The sequence below is a fragment of the Arvicanthis niloticus genome, chromosome 3 (assembly GCF_011762505.2).
Source record: "Arvicanthis niloticus isolate mArvNil1 chromosome 3, mArvNil1.pat.X, whole genome shotgun sequence".
NCBI classification, from domain to species: domain Eukaryota; kingdom Metazoa; phylum Chordata; class Mammalia; order Rodentia; family Muridae; genus Arvicanthis; species Arvicanthis niloticus.
This window is the reverse complement of record NC_047660.1, coordinates 73,815,672-73,837,842: the sequence shown is the minus strand read 5'-3', so window position 1 is coordinate 73,837,842 and position 22,171 is coordinate 73,815,672. Positions and strand designations below refer to the sequence as shown.

General features: G+C 45.2%; 1 protein-coding gene across 4 annotated transcripts; it reads right to left on the bottom strand.

The window, feature by feature from the left end:
* Window positions 1-34: 34 nt before the first annotated feature.
* Window positions 35-22,158, bottom strand: Sec24c (SEC24 homolog C, COPII component). Of its 4 annotated transcripts, XM_034497916.2 has the most exons (25): window positions 21,994-22,116; window positions 20,237-20,436; window positions 16,620-16,755; window positions 11,528-11,700; window positions 11,094-11,267; window positions 10,893-10,976; window positions 10,485-10,621; window positions 9,246-9,314; window positions 7,892-8,003; window positions 7,541-7,668; window positions 5,926-6,064; window positions 5,603-5,718; window positions 5,311-5,435; window positions 4,982-5,173; window positions 4,673-4,766; window positions 4,383-4,499; window positions 3,711-3,881; window positions 3,186-3,282; window positions 2,964-3,109; window positions 2,709-2,847; window positions 2,456-2,574; window positions 2,178-2,357; window positions 1,793-1,984; window positions 1,469-1,558; window positions 971-1,261 (listed from the first exon to the last, which is right to left on the bottom strand). In XM_034497916.2, exons 2-25 carry the CDS (start codon window positions 20,406-20,408, stop codon window positions 1,121-1,123), a joined length of 3,243 nt encoding a protein of 1,080 aa, XP_034353807.1. In that variant the 5' UTR covers window positions 20,409-20,436; window positions 21,994-22,116; the 3' UTR covers window positions 971-1,120. The 4 variants fall into 4 exon arrangements, with proteins under 4 accessions (XP_034353804.1, XP_034353806.1, XP_034353807.1 ...); XM_034497913.2 differs by having other exon boundaries at window positions 35-1,261; window positions 10,893-11,267; XM_076931224.1 differs by lacking the exon at window positions 21,994-22,116 and adding an exon at window positions 21,641-21,767 and having other exon boundaries at window positions 10,893-11,267.
* Between the last annotated feature and the right edge of the window lie 13 nt (window positions 22,159-22,171).

Here is a 22,171-nt window from a genome sequence, read left to right as displayed (position 1 = left end):
GGCAGGGTGGGGAGAAGTCACATAATGAAAGGGATACTGGTTACATCTTATTTTATTTCTTTACAAATTAAAGATGCATTGAAAAATAAACCAATGAAAAGAAATGAAAGGTCCATAGCAGGGGCATCCTGGGCTGGGAGCAGGCAAGCCTGACCACCGTCATTCCTAGCCCTTGTCCTGCCCAGCCAATTGGAGTTGGAAGATAACTTGTCAGCCACTCAGTCAATACCAAATTCCAGTAACGTCCTGGCACCGGAAGACAGGGCTCCTGCCATCTCTGCCTCTCCCCAACAACGTTTCTGGTGGAAGCTGAGTGGGATGTGGGCTGGCTCTGTGAGGTATTGCAAGTTGACCATCAGGCTCTCTACAGAACCATCCAGGATTGGGGCTTCTCCATCTGGAAAGGAGGCTGCTACTTCCCCTAGATGTTAATATGCTTTGCAATTCTTACCCCAGGCTCACTCATCTCTAGCTATGTGCTTCTGTCGACGAAGTGCTCACCAATCATTGCAGGGGAGAGAGAGCACGCACAGTGGAAGTAGAGAGACAACCAGTCATCCATCCTCAGTAACTATGACTTTGCTACTGACCACCAGGCCCCCAAAGGACCAACTATTTTACTCTCCACCACCTACGGTCTGTACCCCAGCTCTTGTGCACCTGTATATTTTATCCCTAATATAGGAAGTTGTTGATGACACGGAGCTGAATTTGCCACCTCCTGTAATAACCCTGGGATTCCCACTTCTTCCTGCCTGCCCCTTTCCTCTTGGAGGCTGGTCCAAAGGGACACATTGTTGCCAGGGCCTGGCTGCCTCCAAACCCCAACACCGAGTCATATACAGTGAACTGAGAAACTACATTCATTACAACAGGATTATCGGGAGAAGGGGTAGAGTAAGGGGCCTGGGGCACCTTCAATCAGCAGGACATGACAGAGTGGTAGGGTATTTGAGCCCAGAAAGAAGGTGTCTCCTTATATCTCACCCTCCCCCCCCAAAGAAGTCAACTGAGGTCAGCTTACATGACTTATAAGATATGGAACTGTCCCAATTTCTCTGCCAATCTGGGGTTCTTCCTGGAAGCTGGCCTGGGACCCTATGCCATTTACCCACTTGCTTTAGCTCAGTAGCTGCCGAATCTCCTTGTGCATATGACAGAGAAAGTCCACATAGGATGCACCTCCACTTAGGCTCTTGTCTTCCACCAGGAAGTGCTTGAACAGCATCTCCAGCTTGTCTTCCTGTTTGACCACGATAAGCTACAGCCAGAGGGCAGATGGTAAGGAAGAGCAGATGGTAATGAAGTACTCATGCCCTCCCTCCCTATGCTCCTTCCTGCTGACTTGACAAGATAAGAAATACTGTGCTGGGCATGTAGCTCAGTGCTAAGAGTGCTTGTCTGGCATACAGAAGGACTAGGGTTCAATATCCAGCCCCACCACTGCAAAACAGAACATCTGTGTTACCTTCATGTACCGCATTCTCTGTGCCCGTAAGCTATCAATGAGGCCTCGAACTTTCTTAGACAGTGGATTATCCAGAACTGGCAGAACACTCTGGAACAAAAATTCATTCATTACTATGATAAAGTACTTTTAAGTCCATCAAGAGTGAACAACACAGATTTAGGTATTCTCTGAAGTGAAGAAACCAGAAAAACCATGATAGCCCCTTCCCTTGCCTCAAGTGTTCTCTGATACATAATAAAGGGACCAGCCATGACTTCACTGACCCACAGTTAAATCAAAGTGTTTTCCATACCCATCTCATCCTTGACACCCTGTTCTCACCAAGCCACTGGTGATCTGACTGAAGGAGGGCACGTTGAAAAGGCTCTGGACAACGCCTTGTTGAACGCTTGCTCCCACCCAGACGAACAGGTTGAGCCCATTTTCCAGCAAATATATATCACCACTGCTTAGACGCTCTTCAGAGGCTCGAACTGCTGGTGGTTCAGTGGTACTATCAAGGGGAGACTTTGTCTAGACAAAAAGGAAAAAACATCACCAAGAACTACAACACACTTTGCACAGAAACTAAGAAAGCTAAGTCTTTAGATAGTAATATGAATTGTATGTAAAAACAAATTTCTTAGTATTGGTAATAAAGCAATCCACCTCCTCCTTAGAGGCCCTGTCCTCAGTACAGTGTCTCACACTCAATCCTCATTCGCACCAGTGGTAGGAGCCGAGGGTAGAAGAAGACATTGGTCTCAGCCACATCCATGGAGGAAACCAGCTGTCGAACATAGGCACGATCATCAGTAGTGACCTCAGCTCCAGGCTGCAGAACATCACTCTTCAACACACAGTTCAGGTAAACTGGGAGTAGCTTCATGCACTCAGGAAGAATCAACTGAGGGATTTATGGAAATAAAGTCACTGGTCATGAGAAGTCCCTCTAAAATGCAAAGTTTTGTTGAACTAATCTCTCCACTAACATCCTTGCCCCACCTGTCCTGCAGAAGAAGGGCTGGCACAGTTCTTTCTATAACAGGCCAGGATCTGGGCACACTGGGTGATGAGAGTGTCACGGACAGTCTTCACGGGACTACTCAGAACAGCCCGGTATGCTACATGGGAAGGAAAGACAACAGTCACTGGTCTGTTTCCCATCACATGCATTTTCCCACCATCACACCTACCCAGGAGTGCTCAACTTTTGACCATCCTGGCCACTTCCACCCCGCTCTGCTTCTACTCTCACCAAACTTGGCCATGTAGTTGATGAGCGTGTCAGTCTCACAGTTTCGATACAGATCAGCCAGCTGGGTGCAGCAGTTTAGGGCCAGGTTGTGGATTCGGAGACGACGCTGCCCTGCACAGCTGGTATAAAGCAGGGCACACTAGGGGAAGGGAGAAAGGGGGAACTCACACCCCTCCCTCACAACTTTAACCATCCTTTTCTTCCCAATGAATGCACCCCAACTTCTGTCCCCTGTCCCTGTCTCCCGCCTGCCACCTGCAGTAGGGCTCCACTCTCTTCATTGAGCCGGTCATCATGCTTGAATTCCACAGTCACTGTCTTGTCTCCATCCAGTCCAGCCAACTCCACATCTGTTGTATTGCTCATGTAGAAAGCTCCAAAGAAATCTACAGCACGGATACCTGAGGCCAAGGAGACAGGTCAGGGCTAAAGGTAGGATGTATGTCTCAACCAGATTTAACCTCAACCAAAACTCACCAGTACTTGTCCGAACCCGCATAACAGCATCAAAGCCAACCACCTTCTGTACATCCCGACGCAGGTCACTCAAGAACCGTTCCTGGTCATTCTCCACCTGCAGTCCATGCCCAAAATCACATCACTGACCACACAACTCATCCTGCAGTCAGTCTCCATGCACCCCTTCCTCTCAACAAGCCCACTTAATCAGAGTAACAGCAAAAACAAGGACAACAGTGACAATGAAGCTTTTGCAGATTCATGACATAGCAGGGAGCACACAGAGTGCTTTATATATAATTATTTCATTCTGTAGACAAATCCTAGTTAGTAAACTCTACTTTGCAGATGAAAGAACAAAAGATGAGTAATTGAGTATTCTAGGCCAGTGAGTGGGGGGCCTCAGTATCAACCCAGGAGTGACTTTAAAACCTATGCACCTAACCACTACACCCTGGGCTCAACTTAAAACACCACTAATAAGATAATAGCTAAAGAGCCACTCACATATAAGCAGATATTTCCACACCCAGAGTCCTATACCTGGAAGCAGGCATATTTGTAGACAGAGCCTCCAGTGAGCTGGGGAACAACAGAAAGTGTGGCCACATCGACATATTGGTTAGGGAAGAGGAAGAGGTCCACACAGCAGCCTTGGGCCACACACTCTTTGGCCAGAGTCTGATAGGTACCTGTCTGAGGCTGAAACAGAGTCTGAAAGAGAAAAGAAGAAATGTCAAAAGCTTTGCCCAATTTGAGGATTGTATATGTAAAATGAGAAACTCGTAGTTTCAAAACTTCAGACCTACCACCTTGTATTTCCAACAGGAGAAAGTTGGAAAGAAAAGGAAGAATAGAGAGGGGAAGGGAAAGGAAGGGAAGGAAAAAGAAAAGGTATAGGGTGTGATTGGGCACACCTATAATCCCAGCACACAGAAAGCAGAGATAGATCACTACAAGTATGAGGCCAGCCTGGACTACTTAGTGAGTTCCAGGCCAGCCTAGGCTACAGAGATAAACCCCCTATCTCAAGCAAAAAAATGAAAGAGAAAAAAGGAAGATTCTAGTCAAGTCAACAAGAATTTTGTGATCGGGTTGGCAGTTGCAAATGGGCCAAATGTAATCCCAGTCCACCAGGTGGCACTGAAGAGTTGACATGAGAAAGTTAAGGCCTTCCTCTATAATGAAATGCCCCTCCCATCTTGAGCCACACACCTTCTCCTTGTCTGTGTTGATCAACTTCCTATCATCTCTATTCTTCAGCTTCCCTGGGGCCTCTGCAATGGGCAAGGACGTGTGGAACAGAAACAGCTTTCCTGCACACTCGGCAGCCTAAGAGCAAAGATAAACTACTCATTTATTCCTCTCTTTATTCATCCACTATTCACTCATCTTTTTCTTTGTTGTTCATTAGGCACTGTGTGAAACGGGCTGACAGTTATCAATCCAGTGGATAACATGGTCAGAGGAAAGCGAGAGGAGGTTGCCAGGGACTCCTGCCTTACCTTCAGAGCTTCCATCCCCGCCTGGATAACTGGAGCAAATACTGTCTCTGTCTCTCTTGTATCTGCAAACATTTCTGGAATCTGATCCAATAAACTGAAAAGATAGATAATGGCAGACAACCAAAATTGCCACTCAGATTTTAGCTTCCTCCATTCTGAATTTCCTGAATAGTAATCTGGCTCCCAGACTGAAAAATCCTGGAACACACCCCTGGCCATCTACTAACTGCTCTGTAACTCCCTGGCCTTCTACCGTTGTACCTTCCCACTCTTTCCATCTCTTCACACTCTCCACCATCTGGTTCTTACCTGGTGATAACGGCCCGAGACTCACTGACATTGACCAAGAAGCCATCCAGCAATGGCACAAACATGTCAGCCACATCAGATACAACCATCATCTGTGGCTGAGCCAAGGAGCTCTTCACATTGTAGAAGTGGAGCACTTTATTATAGGTGACAAAGCCAACTCGGATTGCTGACTCTTCTGCTCCACCCTCCCTGTAGAAAATGACACTGTTACCCAGATTGGCCGCCTCCTTCACCTCCCACAATTTCACGACATAATGTTCCACTTGCTCAGTTAACCCAGAAACCCACCATTAACCAAAAAGAAGCAGAACTTCCTTAACTCTCACCTAGGCAGGTAGTCTAAGAGTGACTTGAGCTCCTCACAGAGGAGCCGAACAAGACCAGTCCTGATGGCATTGTAAGAGACGTCAATCATAAAGATGAAGGCAGGAGGACTAGGGAATTTATTGTTCTGTAGAGGAAGGAAATTTTGCGGGTACAGGGAAACCGTAAGCAGGCAGGAGACTAGAGGGCAATGAGCATCAAAGGGGACCATGACAGAGTAAGGGAAATGCTAACAGCTAATTTGGGCTTTCCCAATCCTCCACCCACTGTTCCTTTCTCACCATCTTCCCTTACCTTACAGTAATCTACAGTAGCCAAGAATTCATAAGATCCCAGAGACAGCTCAGGACGGTCATAAGCATCAACACGTTTGCCAGTATGATCCAGATGTTGAAAATACTGGGGAGGAACTGTGGGGAGAATGCAGTATGTTACTCAAAAGATTCATGCTCAACCCAAGTATGCCAACTTCTAGCTAAACTCCTTCATATCATTCCATACCATCCTTACTTGTGCCTACCTCCCCAGCTCCTGAGAAATGCTCCCTCATTTATCTAATGCTAAAGAGAATGATGTGGATGCAAGCCTTACCCCGAAGCTCAGTCCCCACAACATACCATCATTGATACAGCTGCAAAAAGAGCACTGGAAGCGCCTCCCTCCCTCAATGAATGTCATGAGAGGGCACATGTATGCTTTGCAGCGATTACAGCGCAGGGGGCCAGATTCGCCATGGTCCACAACATATGGTGAAGCCTAAGGAACAAAGAGAAGGGGCTCAAGTGGAAGGAGGCTACAGAAGGATCAGACATATAGAACATATGACACAGACTGGAGGGAGAGGCAGCACGGCTCAGGTATTCTGCCTGGGGAAGGAATACAGTGGAAGGGAATTAGAACAATAACCAGAAAAACCCTAGCTCGCTCTCTTCATTTTCTATCTCAAAATGCATTCCTTCCTAAAAAAGATGGCCTATGAAACTGGCCATAGCAAGCCAGGGACTGCCATGAGTGTATGAAGACAAAGCCAAAGATGGCTTTTCCTGTCCTGGAAATGACGTCTGTTTCCTTCCCTGCATATCTATGATACTTTTCCCCCATCACTCAAGAGAGTTCTGTGACACCTACTGTTGTCCTGTAGATGTCATCTTACAAACATAAGAACAGCATCCAACTGTCCTCACTAGCACTCACACAGGAAATGAGAAGGCAGAACATACACTGTGCCTTGACGGTCCAGTTCTAAATAAACAGCTACCTAATTTTTTAAAGATGTTTTTGCCAGGCGTAGTGGCACATGCCTTTAATCTCAAAACTTGAGAAGTGGAGGCAGGCAGATTTCTGAGTTCCAGGCCAGCCTGGTCTACAGAGTGAGTCTCAGGAATAGGTGTACAGGAAGCCCTGTCTTGAGAAAACAAAAACAAAAAATGCTAATTTTAGGTACTGGATTACAGTACCTAAAGTACTATCTACCTAAAGTAGTTTGTTTGCCTTTGTTTTCATCCTTACCACTGCTACCAGGTTTGGGCCCTGGGAAAGAAAGATACCAAACATACTGTACCTAAGGACAGATGGGGGCCCAAGCCAGGTGAAGGACAGAGTACTGGATACAATAGTACCTTCTTGTTTATTTGCCTATGCCCAAGCTAACATAACTTGAGTTTAAAACACACACACACACACAACAGAATAACAGACTTGTCATCATCCAGAGATGTGACCACACAATAAGAAGTCCCTACATTCAGCTGCTATGCTTCTAGAAATTAGGTTGGACCTACCTGTTTTGTTTTAAGACAGGATGTTTCAGGATATAGCCCTGGCTGGTTTTATCACGTAGATCTTCCTACCTCTGCTTTGTGAATACCAGGGCTAACTCTTTGAGATGGAGCTTACTGTGTGGCTAGGCTGGGCTGGAACTCTATGGCTTCCCATTCCAGCTTCTTAAGTGCTACACTTACAGGTGTGAGCCTCCACACACAGCACACTCTGGTTCTTTTCATTTGTTCCTCCTATGAACCCTGGTCTCACAAAGTAGTTTGTTTGCCTTTACTTTCATCTTATCACTGCTACCAGGTTTGGGCCCTGGGAAAGAAAGATACCAAACATACTGTCTGTCCCTTCCTGCCCAACCAAGATGTCTTCCATGCCAGCAAGAATCCCATATAGAAAGAAACCTCCTTCCCCATCCCCACCCCCTTTCATTGTATTCTAGCCCCTTCCCAGACTTACCTCCTCTGGGGGCAGCCTTGCCAGTGGCTTGATGACAGCTGCCAGAGGCACCTGAGCCTGCTTAGCCATGTCAGATGTACACGGGATATTATAGGATGTGCATCGAATGTAACGGGGGCTTGCATTCCCTGAAGGAAGTAGAAGATTTGAGCCACATCACAGAAGCTTTCTGGGTACCAGCTCTCCATTGGTGAGTCACCCCACCTCCACAAATGTTAAGAGTTGGCAGGAACTTTTAGACCCTGAAGGACTGAGGTAGGGTGGGAAGGACTGGTCTCTGGTTAGAAAGCATGATCTGTAGCCTTAGAGAATTAACTGCCATAAGGAAACAGACATTAAAGTTCATCTCACCTTGGTCTTTTACCAGGAAATTGGTGGTGACTAAAGGTGGCACCTGTCCCCGTACACCAGTAACAAATGGCTCTGAACCCCGGTTGTTTCTATCATCTTCAATAACCTGAATCTGTAGGAAAAAAGTGAAGTGAGTGGGATGATAAAAGAACAGGTACTGGACAAAAGCAGGCCAGAGCTGGTAGCACAAGAACAGATAACTTGCCAAAAAACACTTCATGCACCAAGCATGCTCTTCTTTTGAAGACCATATCAAATAGCACAGTACTGACCTTCCACTCTGCAGCAGCTAGCAGGAGATGCTGGGTAGGCCTTGGTGAGAATGGACTTTCCGATAAACCACCCCCTGGCCTCCAATCATTAGTGAGTACCCTTTTATTTTTTCTACTCCAAGAAAGCTTATCATGATAAGACATGATTGGATTCCATTCTCTATCAAACCTTTCCCTCCCTTCCTCTCCATAAGATATACTGAGTCAGAGCAAGGAGAACAGAGGACAGAAACCCATATAGAAATGGATCTACCTGGAATGGTTCTAAACTCAATGAAATTAACAAGGAACACGGGGAGGAGAGAACTAAACAGGCAGAAATGACTAGGTAAAGTAAGGAAGCAAATGCTGCCTTCCTTTCAGGTGAGTGTCAATGGGTCCATATAGGAGACGATGTGTGCCCGATCCTTATGGCCCAGTCCTCAAACCTCTACTTGTGACAAGACATTGAGGAGAACAAACATAAAAAGGATATGCAAAGCTGGTAATCAGACCCTTGTTCAGGCTGGTGACTTTTGGTTAGTTACTTCAAGATGAGTTTGATAAAACCAGAAAAAGTAAAGGGCAAATAAGACTATATCCCGCAGCAGAGAGTTGAAGCTTAGAGATCACCAAAGTCTAAAACTCCTCAAATGAGGTCACCCACACTCTCCCAAAGCAAGAAATCTCTCCCCCTGTAAGAAATGCTATGAACCTATACATTCATAGCCACCCATTGCAACATTTCTTCTCACACTAAACTGGAAGGATCTGCTGCTCAACTCTGTCTGGTTCCATCACATGCCACACACAAGCTCCTGGAGGAGCCAGCAGGACTAAAACCAAAGCTTAACATGCTACAGGGCCCATCCTTAGGGGCTGGCCATTCACCATCCCATACTCAAGGCACTGCTGACAGTTCTATGTCTTCTGTACATGTGACTTGGGGCATGCATATCCTTCAGCTTATAAAAGCAAGGATCTAGAAGTGCTCAGGGAAGAGAATGAAAAGGGATGGACATGGTGGATGAGGTGAAGTCACAGGCATGCATGAGTGACACTAACACAAGATGACAAGCACGGACTCCCACCCCTGCACTTACTGGACTAGGAATGGCATCAGGGTCTATTCTGTGCCTGGTTTTCTGCTGAGGAGGCAGCTCATTAAGTTGCTTTTAGTGTTTTAATAATAAAGGCAGCAGGGATACACAGGGAGGGAGACAAAAGAACAAGAGGCAGATGTTACTTCTCTAACCCTGGTGAGTCAGACATGAAGAGCTGGAGCCTAGCGCGGACTGCAGAAGTCAGGGACCCCCAGTGGATACCTCACAAGAAGGTCTCAGTGACTCAGACTAAAATGGAGCAATATAAGCTCAGGCAGAGCAAGCAGGAGGCAAACAGGGCTCTCTAAGGAGGCTCTAATGGAAAAAAACTTGAGGAACAGGAAGTTCCCTAGAAGGTCAAACCTATACCTAAGCACTTTCATGCTGGGAGATGCCTCAGCTATCCAGCTAGACTCTCCTTCCTGCCGTGGAGGAGAGAAGCAGGGCAGGGGAGGGAGGAACCTCTCGGTCCTCCTGAGTTCCCCCTTACACAATAGGCTTCCTCACCATGGCAGTTCCCCAAAGGAAGAAGGAAGAGAACAAATGGAATATGACAATGGCTAAGTATGAAGAGGTAACTGACATTGATGTTACAGACAGGATATAAAGCAGGCCCTATGTGAAAGAACTACTCTACCTGTGTCTGATAAGGAAGGAGTGAGTATTCCAGCAGCTCTGGGGACAAGCAGCTTCCTTAATGGACTTTATATGCACCCTGCCTTTATACACTGTGATTGCTCCACATTTACACAGTAGGGACCTGCCAGTCAACAGTACTGGGGACATCATCTTACAACACTGCCTACATAGGAGCAGAGAGGAACCAGTGAGACTTTCCTGCTCTGACCACTTAACACCAGAGAGCTCCTACCAACAGAATGATGCCCTACTAGATCTAGGGAATGGGACACAGCCACTCCTCCACAGAAGGACAAAGATGGCCATGTTGTTGTTATTATTATGTCCAAGAGCCACAGAACAATGCCCTCTACCCAGAGCTCTACCACCATCCTGATCACTCTTGGTTCCCTTCTTCCCTGTATAGCTGTTGAGTTAAACTGCCTTAAAGACTTTGGGAACTTTAAGTTCCCTTTCAAAGGCTTAGATTTTCTAAGTCTTCAAGAAGAGGGTTGAAAATGGAATGTTATCAAAAATGCCAAGCAAACGTCTCATCTAAGGTCAGTCTACTCCTCTGGTCCACAATGTATGCTTTCCAATATCACATGGGTCCCTACTCACAGGGCTAGGGATGGCATCAGGGTCCAGGCGCTTAGGAGGCAATGGCTGAGGAGGCCCAGGCTGACTGCCAAAAGTAGGTGCTCCAGGATATGGGCTCTCATAATTAGGTTGAGGGCCTCGGGCTGGTCCAAAGGAACCTGAGAGACAAGGGCATAAGCTTAACAAACTCACAATCCTTTCCCTCTCTCTTCTTAAAGCATCAGGAAAATAACTTTGAAACTGATTATGAGGTCTAGTAGGTCCTGAGGAAGCCACTCAAAAAAAAAAGACCTCACTATCTGAATGGACTAAGAGTCATAAGAAATGTCTTATAAATCTCATATCCTAGCAATGTTATCCTAAAGCAAAACAAAAACTCTGAACAGCTGAAGCCTTTGACTTCTAGCCAGATGCTAGGGAAAAACTCACCATTTTGCTGCAGCTGATAACCCGGCTGTTGAGGGGAGTGCATAGGTGGTGGTGGTGGTACTGGGGGCCCAGTCATCTGGGTGCCTGGGGGCAGAGCATGAGCAGGAGGCGAGGACACGTGGTTAGCCTGGTTTACTGGGAGACTCCCAAAGCCCTGTCCAGGCGGGAGTGGCCCAGTCACGGAAGGCATCCGAGGACCACCTGAAGCTGGGGATGTGAAGCTGGAAGCCAGTGGTGGGGCAGATCGCAGGGGAGGCTGGACTCCAGGATGACCTTGAGCCTGGCTAAGGGGAGGAGCTTGGCTCTGAGGATAGGAGCCATATGGACCAGAATTAGGGAAATTTCCTGAGGCTGAGGCCAATGATGTTGGTGGACCTGAGAGACAGAAGAGGTAGAGGTGGAGGCCAAGTCATTCTGCATCATTTTGTAATTTCTGCTCCCATCAACAAAGAAAAACCAAAATCAAACAAACAAAACTGAAGGAAAAAAATCAAGTTAAAAAAAAAACAAACAAACAAAACAAAAATCAAAAGACTGTCCCTGCATCTGGGGCTCAAAGGTGAAGGAAATAAAAATTTCTAGGACCAAAATTTCTGAAAAATGGATGAGAGCATCCTGGTCCCACCACTACTTACCATAGCCCAACCCAGAAGGGGGAGGGGCTTGGGCCACAGCACCACTGATCTGCATTCCGGCCAGCTGTGCAGTCACCTGTGTACTTGTGGGGGGAGGGCCATAGGGCTGAAGCACAGCTGGCTGGCTGACCACAGGGGCCAATGGAGGCCCAAACTGCTGAGAACCAGGGACCCTGTAAAGAGAGTGAAAGCAGAGATGACTTGAAGGTAGGATGTCTGTCAAAGCTGGCAGAGTTCTACACCATAACAGGAAGCTACACTGTTCTGGCATTTTATGTTCATCCTGAGCTCTGATAGCTTCACACATGTAGAGTTGTGGCAATGTGTACTTTCCACTAGGCTCACTCCACACATACTAAGCACTCTCAAGTCAAATACTATTTATTTTGATAGACAAGTTCCATCTCCTAAGCTTCAATCCTAGATCAGTTTTATGAGAAAGTTGGAAGGAAAGGCACACATAAGCAGACTTACAGCAAGTGCTCACTAACGTGAGACTGAATAAATACAGCTGGATTCTTCAACTCTCTTTCTTTGTTTTGTTTGTTTGTTTGTTTGGTTTTTTTAAGACAGACTTTCTCTGTGTATCCCTGGCTACCCTGGAACTCGTTCTATAGACCAGGCTAGCCTCAAACTCACAGAAATCCACCTGCCTTTGCCTCGAGAGTGTTGTGTGTGCACGCATGCCCACATACATGGTGAGGTTAGTGAATGTGTGGAGGTAGGACAGTTTCAAATATCAGCTCTCCATGCCCACCACGGTGAAGCAGCCTTCCCAGCGTCTGCTGCACAGCATACTCCAGGACAGCTGGACCTCAAGCTTTTGCCCAATCCTCCTGTCTGCACATCTTATCTCACTGCAAGACTGCTGGGATTACAGATGTGCACCATGCATCTGGAACTGGTTGTGGTACTTAAATTGAGGTTATCAGGTACTATTACACATTGAACCATCTTCCCAGTCCCTTCCTGCCTTATTTTACCTCTACTAAACAACTAGTGCTTTATATTTGATCAGTTCTATCTGTTCTTGAGTTTAACACTCATCTATTCATTAATTCACCCTCCCAGCCAGTCACTTCTCCTTCAACTGGTATCTCTTTTAAGTGTACTGTATTGAGACTTGAACCCAGACACTTGCATATGCTAGGCATGCAAGTACTCTAATGGTGAACTATCCCATTAACCCCATCCATAGCATTGTTTTCAACTAGTTCTTCTGCTAGTGACCCTTACCTCAAGCTCTTTGTTGGGCTTTGCATTGTTTTGTGGTCCACAACACTGAACATGCTAACCACACAGCAGATGCTCAGCAAATCTTATCAGACTAATTATACTGCATGGTACTGCTCTAGTAGTGTGAATCAATGCTATCAACTGCCCAGTGTTATTCTGTCAAATGCTCCACCACACCTATATAGCACCTATAGTTTTTCTATTTTATCTAAACCTATAGCAAAATAATGAGACAGAGCAGATGGAAAACTAAAACACTAAAAGCATAACTGAATGAGCTAGAACCAAAGTCTAAAACTGATTCCTAACTTACTTGAAAGATGTAACATAAATATGTACACTTGAACAATTCTAGTACAGCCAATGGCATAAGAAACCAATCAGAAAGTATAGACCACTACATCCCAAAGAGCCAACATGTGTCTCTTTCATGATTCCCTCCCCTTTCTCCCAGGAGTAACTACTCCTAATTCTCAATTACCAGCCCTTTGTCTTTAAAATACTGGAGTTCAGTTTTGTCAGTTTTTAGCCTTCTTAAAATAGAATCATGGGCTGGAGAGATAGGTTAGTGGTTAAGAGCACTGGCTGGTCTTCCAGAGGACCCAGGATCAGTTCCCAGCACCCACATGGCAGCTCACAACTGTCTGTAACTCCCATTCCAAGGGATCTGATACCCTCATACAGATATGTCAAAACACCAATGTACATATAACAGAAACATCATCATCTCACACACACACACTGGATTTTGTGGGGTTTTTCATATTTTTTATGAAATTTATCCATGGCATTCCCATTCCATTAAATGTCATTCCATTAAGCTGGACAGTAGTGGCACACACCTTTAATCTCAGCACTCAGGAGGCAGAGGCAGGTGGATCTCTGTAGTTCAATCTGATTTACCTGGGTAAACTGAAGGATAGCCAAGACTGTTATACAGAGAGACCCTGTCTCAAACAAGCAAACAAACAAACAAGCGCTATTCCATTAGACACTCCATAGCCTGAGCTAGTGAGGTGGCTCATGGTTTAGGTAAAGGCTCTTTGCTACCAAGCCTAACCTGACTTTGATCTCTAGATCTATATGGTAGAAGAAGGAAACCAACACCCACAAATCACCTCTGACCTCTGCACTCATCAAGCATATATGCAAACAAAGAAACTGTAATAAAAAATGCTTGCCAGGTGCTGGTGGCACATGTCTTTAATCCTAGCACTTGGGAGATGGAGTCAAGCAGACTGAGTTCAAGGACAGCCTGGTCGACAGAGCTAGGACAACCAAGTCTACACAAAGAAACTGTCTTGAAAAAGCCAAAAAAGTTGTAACTAAGCATTTTCATGTTTTTATGAGGCTGTTTATTTTTGTGGTCCTAAGGATCAAACTCAGGGCTTTACCACACTAGAGTAATTTTGGGTCAGTAAAACCTGTTGCTGGGGCTAGAAAGATGGCTCAGCAATTAAGTGTATGTATTATTCTTGCAGAGGACCTGAGTTCAGTTCCTAGCACCCACATAGGATGGCTCATCTTGTAACTCTAGCTCCAGGAGAAGCCAGTGCCCTTTATGAACATCTGGACCACCACACATACACAATTTAAAAATAAATCTTAAAATAATAATAACAATGTTGCTTTTAAGATATATATATATATATATATATATATATATATATATATGTATATATATATGTGTGTGTGTGTATATATATACACACACATACACACACATGTGTATATATATACACACACATATGTATGTATGTGTGTGTATATACATATATATATATACATATACACATACATATATATATATGTATGTATGTATGTATAATCTTTGCTTGATTTTTTTTTGTTTTGACACAGGGTCTCACTCATAGCCATGCTGGCCTTGAATTCACAGAGATCTGGCTGCCTCTGAAGTACTGGGATTAAAGACGTGTGCTGCCATACACACACAGCCTGAGTTTTTGTTTGAGACCAGACCTTCCTATGTTGCCAAAATGGCATCAAACTCTTGGACTCAAGGAACCCCACTGCCTTAGCTTCCCTGCGAGTCTACACACATATGTCACCATCTGGCTTTGCCTAGATCTGTTTATAAGGGTTGTTGTTACTGTTGTTTGTTTGTTTGAAATAATCTCCAATGTGTAGCCCAAGCTGGCCTGAAACGTGTGATTCTCCTGCCTCAGCCTCTCAAGAGCTAGGGTAGGTCACCACACTAGGCTTATACTATTTTTATTACTGCAAAATATTCCCTTACCTCCCTGATTACCAACAACCAACCTGAACAAAGCAGTGCTTCTCATTCTCTCTGACAGTGCTCAGAGACTTTTTCTGCAAGTGTAGTCCAAAATCAGTCTCAATTCCAAACACCTCATGGGAAAGTGCAAGGACTCACTTCCTATCATCAGCACCTCCTTAAGTCTGAGACCTTGGCTTCTTGGGTTGATGATTTCCACCTAATGGGTGGTGCTCTGACCTCAAGCCCCACTCAGTCTCTGGCCTGTGAGACTTTCATTTTCTTTCTAACAACCTAATTTTCAGTTTGGGGGGAAATTTTTTGTTTTCTTAAATTTCTATTTCATCTCACTTTTCCAGAGCACTTCAAAAAACGTTTTTCAGGTTATAATAATATTCTACCCCCAGCTGAAAGTCTTTGATCTGCTGTGTATTGCAGTGGCAATACACACCTTTAATCCCAGCATTCAGGAGACAAAGGCAGGTGGATCTCTGTGAGTCTGAGGTCCAATCTGGTCTACAGAATGAGTTCCAGGACAGCCAGGGCTACACAGTGAGACCCTGTCCTGAAACAAAGTAAATCATACTGGAAACCTGCCTGCTTCTCCAACTTCTGTACTCTCCTATTTGTCTGTCTATTATCATGGATTGTGTCCCACATTTGCCTTATCTAAGACTTACACTCCGTGATAGTATATGAATACAAGACACTTGGTAAGTGCCAGAAATCATTTTTCCATTTCCATATCCACTACCTGGTTATAGTTTTAAACTGCTCCCAGAACCCAGACAACATTCTGACAGACGTGCCCTCCTCCTTTCATAGACTCTGATGCAAAGAGAACTTCATCAGGTCTCACTTAGGCAGCTTGTCTTCTGAGTCTCTTCTTTTCTTTTTCTGTTACGTACACACTGTCACTCTCTTCATGTACACCAGAAAAAGGCATCAGATCTTATCATAGATGGTTGTGAGCCACCATGTGGTTGCTGGGGATTGAACTTAGGACCTCTGGAAGAGCAGTCAATGCTCTTAACCTCTGAACCATCTCTCCAGCCCCTTCTGACTCTTTTCATTTCAGAACTTGCTGTGTACAAATTTAACCAGTCAGTCCTACTAAGTGCCTGGCCTAGTGAAAAGGGAGACAGAGACAGACAGCCCTGGGCTCCTTCCCATGTCCTCCTTAGCATAAGCTCATGAGGACTGGAACCATTGTGGGAATAGATGTCTGGTAAAGTGGGGGGAAATCTAGGTTCACAAAAAGATAATATGGAAAAGAACCCAGGTACTAAGATGGGTTCATGACAGGGCTGGACATTAGTAGTACCTATAACCTGGCAAGACTAGCAACATGGCTCAGTGGGTAAAGGCGCTTGCTATCAAGCCTAAAGACTTGAGTTTGTTCCCCAGAACCCACATACTGGAAGGAGAGAATGGACTACTACAAGTTCTTCTCTGACTCTCCACACATGCCCACACACATATCATTCATATATACAAAATAAATAAATGTAATAAAAAATAATTAAAAGACAAATAGGATAGATAAGAGAAAAAAATAGACCCTCATAACATCCCTAACCTACTTTCATCACATTGATTTTAGGCTCACCCAGTACATACCTTTGCATCTGAGCTGTGGAGCTTGGCCCATTCTGTATATCACCTTGGCCAAATTGGCCATATGTAGTCTGACCACAAGGAACCTGTGCTGCAGAGGCCGGAGGTGCCCCCGAGGAAGGTGGGGCTCTCGGCACACCTGAGGGTAAAGGACAGAAACTAAATGGATGGGAAATAATTTTCTCCTCCATCTTGAGGCAGGAAAGCAAAACAAGGATCAGTAAGGGAAACCTTCACTGATATCACCCTCCAGCTGCACAGCAAAAGGGACCACACCACTCTCACTGCAGCAGTATTTGGCATGTGGCTGTCCAACAAACAGGCTACTTGCTCTGACTCTGAAGCCAGTCAGAGCAACACAACGTAGGACCTTCCTCTGACCAATACATACTTTCTCATTTAATAAGACAGCCTTCAACCTTTTCCAGAAAACATCTTACTCCACAACTTAAGAAACTTGGATACATGTAGAGGGTGATGTAGAAGAAGATGAGCAAGAACATAATGAACTACTCTATAAGGAACAAGGGCTCTACGAAGGTGTGGTGACACAGGCCTTCAATCTGAGTACTTAGGTAGGGGCAGGCAGATCTCTGTGAATTTGAGGCCAGCCTGGTCTACAAATTGAGTTCTAGGACTGCCAGGGCTACATAGAGAAACCCTATCTTTAAAAGAATAAAAGGAAGGAAGGAAGGAAGGAAGGGAGGGAGGGAGGGAGGGAGGGAGGGAGGGAGGGAAGGAGGGAAGAAGGGAAGAAGGGAGAGAGAGAGAGAGAGAGAGAGAGAGAGAGAGAGAGAGAGAGAGAAGGAAGAAATTAGGGGGCTGAGGATGTGGTCAGTTGCTTGCCTAGTATGAAGCCTTGGATTCAAACCCCAGCACCTGCCAGGGCCTGGAAAGATGGCTCAGTAGTTTGGAACCTGGGTTCTAGTTTCAGAGGACCTATGTTCCATTCCTAGTACCCATATGGTGGCTTACAACCATCTCTAACTCCAGTTCTAGAGGATCCAACTCCCTCTTCTGAATCCATACATGCAGGTAAAACATTCTCACCAGTAAAAGAGAATCAAAATGTAGTGAACCTAAGATAAACTACATGGTGGTACACACCTATAATCCTGGCATTTGGGAGTCAAGATGACCAGAAATTCACGAAACTGAGGGTGGAGGTAGGGACGTGTTTGCCTGTTTTGTTTTACAGTGCTGGGGACTGAGTCCAGGACTTCATGAATGCTAGGCAAGTGTTCCTTGACTGAGCTATGCCAGCCACCAGAAAGGCTGCTCCGACCCCTCCTTTGTACACTGCGTATATCCCACTCACGCTCTTCTTGCCTGCTCCCATGTTCAGGAGAGTTCTCACAAGTCGGAGACCTTGTTTTTTCTTTAAGAGTTCTGTCAGGACAGGTGGCTTATCCCATTGTTAATGCTGTTATCTACATTCTCACAAAAGCTAGGCTCTGTCCTTTTTCTGATCAGATCTCCCCTCAAAACTATGTCCACTAAGCTTAGCCATACTTTTGAAATGTTCCTGACCCTTAAGAGAAATCAGATTCACAAGCTAAACTTAACAGCTATGTTAAGTTCACTAACCATAACAGAACCAGATAGATTTCCCTTCAATAACAAACCTCTTTCAAAAGAGAATGACAAACTTCATTCTGATAAGTCAAACATAACAGAGCAAAAGTGGACTCTGTCCAGTCAAAGTCCCACTCCAGAACAAGGCACTTCTAAAAGAACCAAGACCTAATTTGACTACTTCACGATTTGTTTTTTTACAGTGATTAAAAAAGTGGTAATATTTCATTCATTTTCAAAACCTACCCATGCCTTGCCTGATTGATACTTACTTCCCCTCTTTATTAAATCTACTCTCTTAAGTTTTTATATGTATTTATTTACTAGATTTATGTATTTTATTTCATGTGTAAGAGTGTTCTGCTTACATGGATGTCTGGTGCCTGAAGAAATCAGTACAGGGAATTGGATCCCTTGAAACTGGAGTTATGCCAGGCAATAGTGGTGCACGCCTTTAATCCCAGCACTTGGGAGGCAGAGGCAGGTGGATTTCTGAGTTCGAGGCCAGCCTGGTCTACAAAGTGAGTTCCAGGACAGCCAGGGCTACACAGAGAAACCCTGTCTCAACACACCCCCCCCCCAAAAAAAAAAAAAAAAAAGAAAGAAACTGGAGTTATGGATGGTTTGAGGTGGCATGTGGGTCCTGGGAATTGAACCTGGATCATCTACAAGAATAAGAAGTGCTCTAATTATATGTATGTATTTATTCAGTGTGGAGATCAGAAGACAACTTGTTTTCTCCTTCCACCATGTGTATCTTGGGGATTGAACTTGGGTCATTATGCTTAGTGGTAAACACCTTTACCTGCTGAGCTATCTCAAGCCTCTAAAACCACCCCACCCACCTCATTCATTCATTCATTCATTCATTGGTGGTTCTGGGAACTGAGACTAGGATCTCATACTTGTTAGGCAATCACTTTGCTAATGATTTATAATTTCTTTTTCACTTTTATTTTTAGACAGAATCTTACTCTGTTACCTAAGTTGGACTTGGACTCACTCTACAGGCTAGGCAAGCTTAAAGTGGGATTCCTCCTACTGCACCCTCCCTTATAACTGGAATTACAGGCCTCTGACAGTAGGCCTGATGGAATCTACTCCTAAACAACATAGGGTTTGGTTGCTGGGCAGTAGTGATGCACTAGGGAGGCAGAGGCAGGCTGATCTGAGTTCCAGGCCAGCATGATCTACAGAGAGAGTTTCAGGACAGCCAGGGCTACACAGAGAAATCCTGTCTGGAAAACAACAACACAAGATTCACAGAGTTTGGTCTACTCTACCTCTTTAGTCAGCATAACCAAAAGTCTACTATTAATAACTTTATAAGGTCTGCCAGGTTAACAGGAAGAGGACCAGCTAACCTTCTTTGAAAGGTAATATAAAACAAAAGTGAGGGCTGGCAGCAGTGTAGCTCAACACTAAAGCATGTATACACAGGGCCTACATTCAACTCCTGAAGAGACACACATGAAATCTAATGCAACACCAAATTCTCTTATTTCACTCATATTACAGAGCATCTAAGAAGAGGAAACCCACGGAAAGAAAAATGAAGACAGTAAAAGATCCAGGGAGTATTACAAGTCAGACAGACAAATAAGCACTCAGATTCACTTACAGACAAATGTGTCCCAGAGTAGTAGTATACCAAAAACCACAAGTCAAATAAGAGGCATTCTCAACACATCTCAGGAACAAGTGACTTCAGGGAGACGAAGTCAACGGGCAGCAGAAGAGCTATGGCCATAACCATTCCATCCAGCTCTTAGTAATGCACTAACAGTCATGAGGCTGTCCAGGATGACACCCACCAAGGTGAGCTGTTATTGAATCTGGAAGATGTATTCTTACTAGATGGCTTACGTAGAAATTGTCATGTGTAAAAACAAGGTGAGACATGATTATTCCCAGGGCCCTCGTTTTTAGAGAGCCAGATTCATGTTCCTCAATCACAATCCCTAAGCAGCTTCGTTAAAGCAATACAATCTAACCTGAAGACTGCTCATTCCCTTCCTTAGCTCAAAAGGAACCTGGAAACATACCTTGAGGAGGTGCCTGCTGATAGCCTGGCACTGGGCCATTGTAGGCTCCATAGGGGGTAACAGGGGCTGCAGGTCCTGGTTGCCCACCATAACTAGATTGATGATACCCTGGGTAGATGGGCTGGTTCTGCCCAAATGGTGGAACAGGTGGAGCTGACTGGTTGACATTCATTATGAAAGCATCCCCGACTTGATCTGACCTATTGAAAAGAAAGAATCAGTCAAAACAAACTTCCTAAGGAGAGAGCAAGTATTGAGGGAAGGAAGAGACGAAAAGAGACTGATCTTATCAGGCAGTGATCAGCTGAACTGTTCCCACACTACCACAGGATCTCAGAAACTTTCTGTCCCGCCAGTACCTAGTCACTTTCCTCAAAGCAAGGATTTTGTTACTGTGAACCCCATGTTGTATCACTGCCAAGAAGGTATAAATTTCAACTTCAGACAGACCTAATGGAACAAAACAGCAGCCGCCATTCTCCAGTGGTATGATTTTCAGTGTCTAGTCACATGGGAGTCCTCTGTCTGATAGCTACCATGATGTTACAGGTAAATATAACAATGTTTCCACACTCCTTTCATTGTGTCTACCACCAAGTCATCCATTCATCCTAAAAACAGAGTAACTGCAAAATGTATTGGGTGTTTGTTTTTTAACCACTAAGGCAAAGTGGTTCAACCCAACACACCCCCAAAGAAAACTGTGAAACAGCTGTACGGGAGAAACGGTATTCTTTGTCTGACCTACAATAATCCAAATGTTACTCTGACCCTAGTCTTTCCATGAAAAGAATGTATTAACCTCACAAATGAAACATTAAGATAAAAAAATGTAGCAATATTCCAAGACAAAGATCATTCATCTCATCCCTCAAGCAGAGGCCTATGGGTACTCTAAATCCAAAAGCATACCTGTAATTATGTTTCTGTTCTAATGTTTGATAGGTCGCTATCAAACTATTACTATCTTGTCCAGCAACAGAAGGAGGGGTTGGAGGTCCTTTCAATGGTCATTCCAAGAAGGGGACTGGAGATCCAAACATCTTATCATTCTAATTATTATACAGGTAAAAGAGAACCAGGAAGAGAGAGACCACCTTTCAGGTGTTGCAGTAGAACAATAGGTCTCTTTGCTAGAAGAGCCCAAAAACTGAACCGCTGCCGGACTAAAGAAAAACTCTGTGAAGTCAAAGCCATTTTTGGAACTATCCCTTCCAAACCATAAACGTTGCACATGCCACTAACATCAAGCCTGGGAAACGTCCCTCTCCCTTTAAGTTCCTGAAGGAGGAAGAGGGGTGGAATAAGCTTGGAGTCAAACTCCAATCTTGACTCCATTCTAGGTAGACAGTCGAGGTGACAACCCAAAGGGGCGGGGCAAGCTTCCTAGAACTCTGAAAGTACCCGAGATGCGGAGGCTTGAGACTCAGCTCTAGAGATCGAGATCGGGAAGCCAAGCCAGCCTCTAGGGCCACGAAGAGGGCCGGTTCGCTAAGCAGTAAAGATCATTCCTCTAATGCCCTTCAACATGCTGGGAGGGCGAGGCGGGAGCCGGAACCTGGGCCAGGAGGTGAAGGGAGGGGTCTGGGGACCTGAGACCGATCGCGGGTCACAGACGCGAGAGGTGAGGGTCTTTCTAGGCCCCGCCTCCAGGCTCCTCCCTTTCCTCTAAAACCGGACAGCAATCAGGCCAGAAATACCCTGGCCTCTCCTCAGCATGCCTCCCCACCAAGCAACCTCGCGATGCCACTCCTCACCCGGCTCCAGATCCAGGTTCGACTTCGTTCCTAACGTCAAGGCTCCCAGGCTCGACTTCCGGTTCCGAGGGGGGCTAGCATGTCGTCCCCGGAAGTTCCGCCCCATGCTCTAGGGCCAGGCCACTCCTTCTGCCACGTCGGCCTGAGGCATGCTTCCGGGAGCCCGGATGTTGCGCAT

Coding starts and splice junctions, on each gene's coding strand:
- Sec24c (XM_034497913.2), bottom strand. CDS start 20,408: ATGAATGTCAACCAGTCAGCTCCACCTGTTCCACCATTTGGGCAGAAC. Junction 8,004..9,245: donor CTGATGCCATTCCTAGTCCA/GTAAGTGCAGGG, acceptor TTTTTCCTACAG/ATTCAGGTTATTGAAGATGA. Junction 2,575..2,708: donor CAACTACATGGCCAAGTTTG/GTGAGAGTAGAA, acceptor CTTCCCATGTAG/CATACCGGGCTGTTCTGAGT.